The sequence below is a fragment of the Coregonus lavaretus genome (assembly GCF_964263955.1).
Source record: "Coregonus lavaretus genome assembly, chromosome: 19".
Taxonomy (NCBI): Eukaryota; Metazoa; Chordata; class Actinopteri; order Salmoniformes; family Salmonidae; genus Coregonus; species Coregonus lavaretus.
Genome location: NC_140006.1, coordinates 37,783,665 through 37,796,107, shown reverse-complemented (window position 1 = coordinate 37,796,107; position 12,443 = coordinate 37,783,665). Strand labels below are relative to the sequence as shown.

The following is a 12,443-nucleotide window of genomic DNA, read 5'->3' as shown; positions in this document are numbered from 1 at the left end:
CTGTACTTTGCTCTGTTCATCTTTCCCTCGATCCTGACTAGTCTCCCTGCCGCTGAAAAACATTCCCAAAGCATGATGCTGCCACCACCATGCTTCACCGTAGGGATGGTGCCAGGTTTCCTCCAGACGTGACGCTTGGCATTCTACCAAAGAGTTCAATCTTAGTTTCATCAAACCAGAGAATCTTGTTTCTCATGGTCTGAGAGTCCTTTAGGTGCCTTTTGGCAAACTCCAAGCGGGCTGTCACGTGCCTTTTACTGAGGAGTGGCTTCCGTCTGGCCACTCTACCATAAAGGCCTGATTGGTGGAGTGCTGCAGAGATGGTTGTCCTTCTGGAAGGTTCTCCTATCTCCCAAAGAGAAACTGTGGAGCTCTGTCAGAGTGACCATCAGGTTCTTGGTCAAATCTCTGACCAAGGCCCTTCTCCCCCGATTGCTCAGTTTGGCCGGGCGGCCAGCTCTAGGACGAGTCTTGGTGGTTCCAAACTTCTTCCATTTAAGAATGGTCCTTTAATGCTGCAGAAATGTTTTGGTACCCTTCCCCAGATCTGTGCCTTGACACAATCCTGTCTCGGAGCTCTACGGACAATTCCTTCGGTCTCATGGCTTGGTTTTTGCTCTGACATACACTGTCAACTGTGGGACCTTATATAGATAGGTGTGTGCCTTTCCAAATCATGTCCAATCAATTGAATTTACCACAGGTGGACTCCAAATCAATTTGTAGAAACATCTCAAGGATGATCATTGGAAATAGGATGCACCTGAGCTCAATTTCGAGTCTCATAGAAAAGGGTCTGAATACTTATGTAAATAAGGTTTTTCTGTTTTTGTTTTTTTAATAAATTTGCAAACATTTGTAAAAACCTGTTTTTTGCTTTGTCATTATGGGGTATTGTGTGTAGATTGGTGAGGGAAATTTTTTATTTAATCAATTTTAGAATAAGGCTGTAACGTAACAACATTTTGAAAAAGTCAAGGGGTCTGCTCATACAAAGGTTACAATGTTGTGTAAACCATAAACCCGGGCCAGCCCAAACCGAATCAACTCTTAGAATATTAGGCCTGGGCTGAAAATCAACTTTTTCACATTACGTTTTTTAGTGGGGGCAGGATAATTAATGAAGAGGGAACTTGAATGAACTTTGATCGCTTTTGTTAGAATTTTTACATAGCAAAAGGTGAAAATAATTTATCATGCCAGGAGAGGTACCGGAACCAGCCAAATAGGTTCCGGAACAAAACTGTCCAAAACGGAGAGGAACAGGATCCGGCAGGATCTGGCTCAAATCAAGCACTGGGTACGCCAAATTAATATATGTCCCGTGTAGCTCGGTTGGTAGAGCATGGCGCTTGCAACGCCAGGGTTGTGGGTTTGATTCCCACAGGGGGCCAGTATGAAAATGTATGCACTAACTGTAAGTCACTCTGGATAAGAGTGTCTGATAAATTATGTAAATGTGATATATTAGAATGGCATGTATCCTACTGTAGTAGCTAGGCCTAGGAATCCTTCAGACCTCCCAAAATCCATAGGTGTAAAGTTGGCAACAACAAAAAAACATAGCTATACTTGCACCCCAGGAGTGTCTCGGATTTACATACAGAATAATACGAAATGCTCTGAGACCAGGTTGTGCACCATTGTCACTGTAGCCTATATCTTTCTTTGACTAGGCTTCTCTTTTCACCAAGCAAAATGGGATGGGGACACAGTCAATTCGGCCTTAAACCGCTTACCAGATACACCCACTCATTGCCCGCGCGCTGCAGCTCGCCTCCAGTACTATATAAAAAATGGATAGTCGCGTTGTAGCCAAGATCATCTTGGGCACCGCAGACAGAGATGGGATCACACTACAAAACAGTATAGTGTGCATAGACTTTAATATTTGCATAAAGGACTTGAGTCCATACTTTGCATTCAATTAATTTGGATGAAATATCTTCCTCCTACAGTCTATATTCATACATTTCATTTAGGAAACATTTTGTGGAAGCTTATCCATAAACATCACACATTAAGGCTATGGACATTTATGAACTAATAGAGTTATTAACATTTCCAAAGAAGGGAAAAATCAAGTTAAGATCAGAACACTTTTCAAGCTTCACTGAAAACATTCCTTTGCATAGCCCTGGCACAATAGGGGCTATTATTATTCGGGCATTTAATGACACGGTAACCTGCATTACGAACCTCTATTGCAATGCGGCGGCGCTCCACAGATCCTTCAGTGTAGTGTTCCGCAGGCATAGGCAGGGGTGCTATTCCGTCATGTGATTGTAGGTTTAGTCCTTCTTCCAAGTTGAATTGCAAGCAAGGCAGTGCGGGGCCAGCCTTCCTCAATCTCGGTCGCTGCAGTACTAGCTAGATGCGGTGACTTTCGTCCCGATTTCTCACTCGGTGTGATTTTCTTCAACTTTTTAAGATGGCCGGTGCAATTATTGAAAACATGAGCACCAAAAAGTTGGTGATCGTGGGAGTGATTCTGCTTTTATTCCAAGCGTTTTCTTTTATGGTCGGAGGCTTGATTGGTAAGCATGGTTTTTCCAATTGTATTCCTTTTTGTTGCAACCTTTGGCTTTGTTATGCGATATCCGCGGTTGAATAACCACGATTTATAGATGATCGAATATTCTAGGTATCAAATAATGAAAACAACTTAGTTCTTTAGACAATATCATTTTAAAGAGGATTGTATTTTTTTAAAACATCTATGTTTTGTTATAAAATGGAACAGTATGGCGACTGTAGGGCTTGCCTTAGTAGCATGCTTCATCTTGTCATGTAAAAGTTTTGCCTATGTAACTATTAACAATGTAGCCTTTAACGAAGTTTTGAACTCGTCAAAGTTTTAAGAAAAAGAACGTATTCGTCTCCAACTCAATCTTTTCATCTGTGTTGACGTTGCGTGGTTTAATGTGGTCTTGAAACATTGTAAAATTTCCATTAATAATACACAAACAACTTCCCTATTTCATAAAACTTATTGTAAAGTATCGAGTTAATTCACTTTTAATTGGCAAATGAGTTTGTTTTTCCAATAATAATAACCTCTATTCCTGTAAAACACCATAGGAATTGGTGTTTATCTTGAACTTTGATTCAACACAGAATGTCTGCTCTCCTCCTTCCCCTCATTAAGTCTGTCTCCGTGGCCCCAGGCAGGCAGTCCCCCTTGCATCCCCCTCAAATCCCAAACCCCTCTCAGCATTGCATATTTCCTCTTCTCCTGCCGGTTCCATTTGCATGGCTCTACTCTCCACTGACACACACACACACACACACACACACACACACACACACACACACACACAGCTGTCAAAATGGTGTTCTGCCTCAAGGACTACACCAGAGTTGCTGTCAGCTTTTTTCCCATGTGCCTACACACACACACAGATACTCCTACACAAGCTCAATGTCACAATAGTTGAGTCCTATAAGGCCTGTTGTTACAGATTCCTATCTGGTTAGTTTGGGGGAAAACTTTCTCCACTCAGTCAGTCTCCTCTCCAGAGCTGGATGGCTACTGATACAAATTAGCTTGTTTAGGACTCTCCTGCCTTAGATAGTTTTAATGAAGCCGGATGCCTTTGTATTTGCTTGGTGGCCGGGGCAAGCCAGGGTAATTGAGTAGAAAGGCGTTCATCTCCCCCTGTTATTGGACAACTCCGACACGGCATGAGGTCACTGGGCAGAGAGGCGGACGTTATTGCGGAAACACTGAGGTGGAAACTGGAGGAGCGTTGTGTGCCCGGAATCTTAGGGTCACAGGATAATTGAACTCTGAGGGGTTCAGTAGAGCTGGTTTAATTCAATTTGGTGTGTCTGTGTGCTTGTTCCTGAGTAGGCCTAAGTCCATTGTGAGGTGACACTGGCGCACCTAGCTAAGAAGACACACACACACACACACACACACACACACACACACACACACAGAGAGAGAGATAGTTGATGCTCTTCTCAAGATGGCCTGATTAGTTTTATGAGCGGGTGCCAAAGGCCTAGCCTCAAGGGTGCTTTTATGTTGTGGTATGTTTTTTCAGTTACTCTATTAAGAGTAAATAAATTGTCTCGACATCAGCTGGTAATGGAGACCATCTGCACAGACCAGGGCCTCGCAATCGGACATGTTTCCTTGTTTTAGCTGTTTTCGTCTGTGGATAAAACATAAAAGGTGTATGATATTTGAGCACGTAAGTAACTAATGTGAAACGGTGGATTGTTGTTGGTGTCTCAAATGACTTCCCTTTGAGCTAATCATTGATTATAGTGGTACTGATGTATTCCTAGCAGGGATTAGTTAATTACCCCTGAATTTAGGGGGATATATTGATGAAGGGAAAAGTCGCTCATGCTTTTTTGGCCATGGCTGACGTCTGTCTCTGGCCCTGAGGGTCTGTCTCTTGTTTTTACCTATTACCAATACATTACAGTATTGTGTGCTGGGGCCTTTCCCGGCAGCTAGTTTCAAAGGGATTGGGCCTTGCTACAGGGTGTTCTGTCAACATGGTTAGAAATAATTGGCACTTTGTTAATGCAGGATTTGGCTAGGTCATTTTGTGGGTGAAATTTTATTTTACTGTTTTTGACAATAAACAAAAACCATAGCAAAACGTCTTCATGTATACCTACTTTGTTGAGCTTGATAGCTGTCTGACACATCTTAAACTCCAGGACAAAGCTTTGATTATGAAAATGGATTGTTTTTAACTTCACCTTTAGCCTAACTATGAATTCACTGAAAGTAGACACACTTTGTGAGGCACATACACGTTATAGAATACAAAGTTGTTTCAAAATTCCACACGATTGCACTTTTCAGCACAATACTAAAAGGATACACATAGAGCATTGAAATAAGAACGCAACAAAATTGTGGAACGATGTGGTCAGCCACCAAAAATTACAATTTTAAATCCCCAAAATACTATTTACCGCTCATTTCATCAAATATATATATATTTATTTTCTACACGAAAGGTGTCATCCTCAGGACAGATGAATAGGACTACTTATGTATCTAGGGTAGCTAACACTGTAACCGGGCAGTAACCTAGCAAGCAATTACCCAGGCTAACGTCTCTTTTCCTCTCCATGTAGCGCCCAGCCCCACCACAGCGGTCCACTACCTGGCCACCAAATGTGTGGATACGGTCAAACACCACCAGAGCACCAAATGGTTCATGCCCTGGGGCCCTAACCAGTGCGACAAGATCCGGGACTTTGACGAGGCCATGGCCAAGAAGATTGAGGCCAACAACATTGTGTTTGCCGTCCATATCCCCCTGCCCAACAAGGAGATGAGCCCCTGGTTCCAGTTTATGCTGGTCATCCTACAGTTTGACATTGCTTTCAAGATGTACAACCAGATAGGTGAGCGACAGTTCTTGTTAGGATTCATTGTGTATCAATTGTGTTATTTCAGGAGTCCGTGACATTTTTACCTTGTTGATCTTTGTCTGTTTTTGTGTGTTTGTGTTGTCTGTCTGTTGTCTTTGTATATTGTCTGGCAGTCTTTCTGTCAGTCTTTGTCTGGTTTGTCTGTCTGTGTTGTATCATGACTCATGAGGACTCACCAGTCCATGCAGCTCTATGACCTCTGAAGTATGTGTCCTTTATCTTTTACACTCTCTGTGGATCCAATTCTAAAGTATTCAGATGTGTCTATAGATACTGTTGATATTAGTGTCCCTCTACGTCACCTCAGGCTGTTGCCTGCTTTTGTCCCATGAGCCTCCAGAGGAATGTGCCTTTTCTCTCCCCAGTAGATTGGATTTCTCTCACGCTGAGAGGAAGGCCTAACGATGACGGATGTGCTGGTTCTCCCTAGTGATACAAGCCTCAGAGATCCATGTCAGAGGCTAATAGTCTCTATAGAACAGGTAGTTGGGGGAGGCTCGAACTGTGGTGGGCTGTCTCAATTTGGAAGCTGATAGCTTTGGAATTCCCTAGTATGCAGTGGAATAACACTGCTGAGCAAATATGTCACATTTTCTCCTGGCTATCCACAAGACGAATTGTAACATGGTATATGGTACGTCACTCAGTGAGGGTTGGGGATGAGTGTCTCACTCTCCATTGTAGAGGTCAATGTAACATTTGAAAACAAACACAAAAGCCCTGAAATATTGAGTTATTTTCAGCAGCAGGTGTTTGCTCAATTAACTTGTGCCTGATCTGATGAAGGCTAGTTTTTCCCCCATCCTTTTGCTCATCAAAGCAGACATCCCGCACCTCCCTGTATCTTCTTAACATTCCTTTACGTTCAGATCAGGAATGGTTGGCCACGTCCTTATCTGAACATGGTATAAGTCAGATCTGTGCCCAATTCCAATCTGAACCCAATGCACTTCCTGTATACCTATTACAATATGGTACTATACATGGGAAAAGGTCACCATCTTTCTTACATCAATCCAGTCTGTTCTCCCAGATCTACCTGAAAATATTAGGTGTAGGGATGAGGGTTTGATTTGGAAGTGTGCACAGTTCTCACATTCAGAGAAGGATTAAGACTAGGCAACCCTCGTCTGGCCTGGGATAAAGGGAAGGGTAGTATGGAATGTTGGGCTTGCTTCTCCCTTCTGTAGCACTGTAGCGAGTGGAATGTCTCTTGAGTGTGTGGTTGGTAAGAAGGAGGCGGCACTGACTGGGCAGATCGTCGCTTTGCGCTGCGCCAGGTCTGGGGCTGTGAAAGAAGGGATTAGAGGTATAATGAAGAGGTCTAATGAAGGGGGATTGGTGGGCTGGGCCGGCCTGGGAATGTGATCAGAACACTCTTTTAAGCTCCAGGAGCCATTTGGATGGAGGGAGGCAGAGCCCAACTTCTTCTTATGTTGTGTAACAGATTTCATAGCTGGCTTAGCAGCGGTTGTACAGCAGGGATCATCAACTACATTCAGCCGCGGGCCGTATTTTTTTGTTGTTGAGTGGATGGTCAGGGGGCCGGAACATAATTACAAATAATTTGTCGACTGCAAATTGACCGCAAGAAGCACAAACTGATATAACTTTTGACTAAAACACAATAATTTCAAACCTTGCTTACATTTTGTGTATGATCAAAAGAGTGTATGGGGCGGCAGGTAGCTTAGTGGTTAAGAGCGTTGTGCCAGTAACCGAAAGGTCGCTGGTTCTAATCCCCGAGCCGACTAGGTGAAAAATCTGTCGATGTGCCCTTGAGCAAGGCACTTAACCCTAATTGCTCCTGTAAGTCGCTCTGGATAAGAGCGTCTGCTAAATGACAAAAATGTAAAAAAAAAAATCACATATATCTCTCTATTATGCGTGGGAGTAGTTTGGAACAGATTTTCAAAATGAAAATCACATGGAGATGATTTGCTGGTGTTATGTCCAACAATAAAAACTTGGGGTGGCCAAATAAAATCACCTGTGGGCCTCCAGTTGGGGAACTGTGTAACTTCCTCCTCTCACCAAAGATATGTTGCGAAGTACGCTTGTGAGCAGTGAAGTTGCATTTTACTACGACAAAACATACATTTTATATTTTCTATCTTGTTTGAGTGAGGTTTATACGGTTTATTCCCATATAAACCAAGTCATGTTTCAGTGTATACTCGTCAGTGTCGAGTCGTAAAAAAAAGAAATAAGTTCCTGTCCCAAGCATGAAATTGTTGGGGTTGTTTACAGCTTGCGCTGCCAGATTAGTCTGTGATTCACCACTCCGTCCCAGAATTCCACCCACACAGATGCTGTGGAATGGGACTGTTATCCACCCCACTCTGAGCCACTGGGGCAGCCGGGGCCAGGCAGACTACCTCTGATCATTTGCCAGCAGTGTTAATGTGCCTGGCCGCGGGCCCTGAGGCAAGGGCCTAATGATCACCTTGATGCCAACAGCTGCCAATGACCGAGCCGCGGAGGAGAGCTAGACATCCGGGACGAAAATGGCAAGCAGCTGCATATCAAACGACATATTCAACTTCAGTGCTGAAACGTGTAGCTGTAATGTAACCGATCGCAAATCAAATCCAGGTTGTCCTTGCAACTCAAGATCATATTAGCTCGTTGAACTCTAGGTCTCTTTTTGGTCTCAACAGAGGTCAGATAGTTTCAGGCAGGAATACTCTTCATGCGAGTCTAGCTCTGCAAACAACCACTGTTACATTAACAAGGAGTGGAGCGCTAGTTTGTTCAAGGAAGAGGAGTTCCAGCCAGTCTATTGACAGCTCTAGGTTGAGGAGTTCCAGCAGTCTATTGACAGCTCTAGGTTGAGGAGTTCCAGCAGTCTATTGACAGCTCTAGGTTGAGGAGTTCCAGCAGTCTATTGACAGCTCTAGGTTGAGGAGTTCCAGCAGTCTATTGACAGCTCTAGGTTGAGGAGTTCCAGCAGTCTATTGACAGCTCTAGGTTGAGGAGTTCCAGCAGTCTATTGACAGCGCTCTAGGTTATTACTTTCTCACGGCATCCAAATCTCTCTGGCTGACAGGTAAGCAAAGAATCAGAGCTCTCAGTGTCTGACAAAATGGCCTCTGTCTATAACTCAACCAGAACCACTTTCTTTAGACAGTACCATGCCAAAGGGTTAGACAGTACCATGCCAAAGGGTTAGACAGTACCATGCCAAAGGGTTAGACAGTACCATGCCAAAGGGTTAGACAGTACCATGCCAAAGGGTTAGACAGTACCATGCCAAAGGGTTAGACAGTACCATGCCAAAGGGTTAGACCGTACCATGCCAAAGGGTTAGACAGTACCATGTCAAAGGGTTAGACAGTACCATGCCAAAGGGTTAGACAGTACCATGCCAAAGGGTTAGACAGTACCATGCCAAAGGGTTAGACAGTACCATGCCAAAGGGTTAGACAGTACCATGCCAAAGGGTTAGACAGTACCATGCCAAAGGGTTAGACAGTACCATACCAAAGGGTTAGACAGTACCATACCAAAGGTAAGGGGATTCTACTCCTCAGTCATGTGACTATTGCGGAATGTGTAAAGAAGCCCCCCAACAGCACCTTGGCCACTTGGTGTTATAAAGCTGGTCCCTGAGATGAATTGACCCCCTTTCTTCCTCCCCCACCCCACTCTACCCCGGCTCCAATCACCCCTGGCAGGGGTCCAGCAATAACACAGCTGTTGAGAAGGCTTAGTCACTGTGGCGATGGGCGCTGGACTGGGGTGGAATGTTTGTGTGCGGTAAGCTGACATTCAGGATCTTTGGTAGTGTTCGCTTGAGAGGGGAGGGATAGAGGGGTTCGGGGAGACGGTAGAGGAGAGAGGACTGCCAATAACCCCCCCCCCCCCCCTCTTTTCCTCTCTTCCCCCTCTCCCGGTCAGGCCACCGGGTTTCTTTCAGTGCTCTCCAGCTTGTTTCATAACTGCACAAGAGTCTGTTTGGAAGGGGGAAGTACAGAACACTTTGCCTTTGCAATGTGATCTAAAGCCTGTCTTGGCATGCTCACTCCCATTTTGTTTCTTAAAGCACTTAAAACGAGGTTCAGCTCTGAAAGGTTTCACCTTCAAGTCAGGCCTATAGTATCATTACCCACTGTGTAGTAGTAGACTGAACTCAAGGCCTTACGTACATGTACGTAAAATAGCTTTAAGCCCCTCAACAGGGAAATGTTTCAGATCATTGATCATCCTTGGACTATTTTTGGATCAACATGGCATGCAGGTGAGAGGTTTTGGTGCATCTGTTCTGATAGTGTTTTTGATGACATGGTTTCTTTCTTTCCTACATACTTTGAAGGTTGAAGGGATAGTTCACCCCAACTTGAAAGTTTCTCCAACGTTTTCATACCTCAAACGATCAAATGAGTCACATTTAAGGACATAAAATGGAGTGGCTACGGATATGGAGTTTCTGTATCCCAATTTCCTAAGGCAAAAAATATATGGATATTTCTGCGCATGTGCAGGATTATTTCTTTTTTACGTAGTTGAGTACCCACTCCGCTGCCTACGTAGCGGCTGCTGAGTGCTCCGCTGCCGCTCCCCCCTCCTTGATCGCCTCTGGTCACTGGTGTAGCTTACAAACTTAATGTCGTCCACAAAACTGTTATAACATGCCTTGGTAATCATAAGCGCGATTTCATGTCCTTTTTTTGCAGGAGGGTAGTAGGTTAATTACATATTTTACACAATATGCATTATCAACTTGATCGTACAAACTTTGTCAGTATTTCAAACATAAGCAAGACACAAACAGGTAGTCTAGCCAATTTCATGTTATTCTTAGCTGCTGAGGTAAATGCAGCTATTTACTCTCTCCAAGATATCACTATATGGCATAAATATGGAACTTGCCCATTGTCAGATATTTAAAAAAAAATTATCGATCTGGATACATGCCCGGCTGCCTAGAACGTTCGGCTGCCCAGAGGTGGAACGCAGCAAGACAATTAGTGATTGAATGTTATTTTTCTTTCATCATCATTGCAAACATTGGCTATGCTGCACAGGAGGCAGACAGGCAGTCAACTGCAATCTACATGACAACAGACAGACCGAGAAGGTTGTAGCCTTCGTATACATGTTTTGGAATGTTCATTCAAATTGCCTCAGGCTTTTTATTTCAGCTGTTGAGAAATACGAGGCAGAGACATAGGCTACGTCATCATGGTTCAGAAGAGGCTGTACGGCCACTGCATGGTCAATCCAACGTCTGCAGTGGCCGTACAGCATTTACTGTGATAAGGCCACTGCAGAATTAAGGGGATTCATACTTCTTGCGCTACACATTGAAGAGCTGTTGTGAAGGAAGTTGTAATTGAGTTTGTGTTTATACAGGACCTCATGAAAATGTTGGTTGACGGTAGGTGCACGGCGATGCGGTACGGAGCTCGCCTTTGGTGGCTCCGCAATTGCGTCACACCTTCTGTACGGAGCCTCCAGATCACATTACCTGAGCAAGCATAAATTGGCTTTGAAGAGCGAAACGTGAAGGGAGGCGAAGTATGAACAGCAGCTACGTTAGTAAAACTAATGTGTGCGTAAAATAACAAATGCGCAGAACGTGATCCAGATCCATAGCTTTAAGGGGTTTCTGGAGGTGTGGGCAGGGGCAGGGCGAAAGCTCTCTATCTGTAGGCACAGCCCTTTTTGTGGGTTGAACTATCCCTTTCATCAGCCCAATGAGCCCAGTGTCACATTTGTAGCCTTTGGAGTAGTTTAGACTTGCACTCTTTGTCTTTAATGGATGTTGATGCATATGCATGGGAAATGATAACATTTCATTCACACTAAGTGAAAGCAAATGATGTGTCGGGTGATTTGACAGCCTTAAAATTACCCAGTGTTGCTCTTATCAGATCTTATGTTTAGCAGAGATATGCATCCTTTTCACAGGTCCAGACGTTGCTCCCTCTCTGGCCTCTTCCTACCCCTTATCATGACTCCAGTTCCATTGCATTCCATTGGGTCATTCCACATAGCTATATGCTGCCTGAGGCAAATGTCCCGACGCTGCCCGACTCTAACCAAATGCTCTGTTTAAATGCAAATATGCCTCGCAACGCTATATGGTTTGGGAAACATTTAGAACTTAACTTTTCTATAAGCGAGAAATTATTATTCTAATACAAAATATACACTTACTGTACCCAGTTTAGCAAAGTTGCATCCGGCTGTATTTTGAGAAACTCATGCGATCCAGCCGTAAATGTGGAATGGAATGGTCCAATGGAAATGCGAGCACAAGGTGAGAGTATGTGTCCTACCTCGGCTGGAGGCAGTGTGTGAAAAGAGTCGGGTGCTACTTTGCTAAACTGTGTATTGTAAGTGTATCTTTTGTATTTGAAAGATTAGTTCTCGCTGGTATGAAAGTTAAAATCCAAATGTTTCCAAAACCGTATCGCAAGCGAGGATTGTTAATGTTTCTAAACTTTAAAACCGAGCGTGGGGATTGTAGTTCACATGGAGCCAGCTGCAATCCATATGTTCAGCTGAAAAGCCAAAAGCTGATAAGCCAAGACGGGGACCATTGTAAGCCCCCTTGGGCCCCCTTTGGTCAATTGAGAGCTAGCCTCTTACCAAAAAGACTGTCTCTCTGTCATCAGAGACTTATTTCATCCCAGTCATCGCTGGTTTACACAGATGTATTGATGTCAAAGCTACAAATTTAAGTTGAGCAGGTGTAAATGGAGAATTTAATTAATTGCAAATTCCCCCTTAAATGCTGATCTGCTTGTTCAGACCTGCATAGATCAAAAACAGGATAGATGTGTCATTGTAATGAAGTCTCCATAACTGGTATCTATATAAAGTTTGGTAGTTGGTCAATTTGTGAACCTTTTGAACATTCAGATCACCCTAAAGTGTGATATGTTGACATTTTCCCCCTACAGAGGATGGAGCATTGGCCACCATCGACGTGGGTTTGGCCTACAGGGATGACACGCTCAGCGAGTGGACAGAGATGGCCCACTCCATAGAACAGAGGAAGCTCAGCTGCAACTTCACCACCACCAAGG

General features: G+C 43.9%; 1 protein-coding gene across 2 annotated transcripts in view; it reads left to right on the top strand.

Moving 5' to 3' along the window:
* Positions 1-2,297: 2,297 nt before the first annotated feature.
* The window catches only part of wls (Wnt ligand secretion mediator), a 31,136-nt gene continuing 20,990 nt past the window's right edge, over positions 2,298-12,443 (top strand). The window contains exons 1-3 of one of the 2 annotated variants that reach the window (XM_084182911.1): positions 2,298-2,537; positions 5,107-5,379; positions 12,318-12,442. In XM_084182911.1, coding sequence (XP_084039037.1) covers positions 2,432-2,537; positions 5,107-5,379; positions 12,318-12,442 — 504 coding nt within the window. In that variant the 5' untranslated portion in view covers positions 2,298-2,431. The remainder of the gene's footprint in view (positions 2,538-5,106; positions 5,380-12,317; position 12,443) is intronic. The other variant, XM_084182912.1, reaches the window with a different exon arrangement.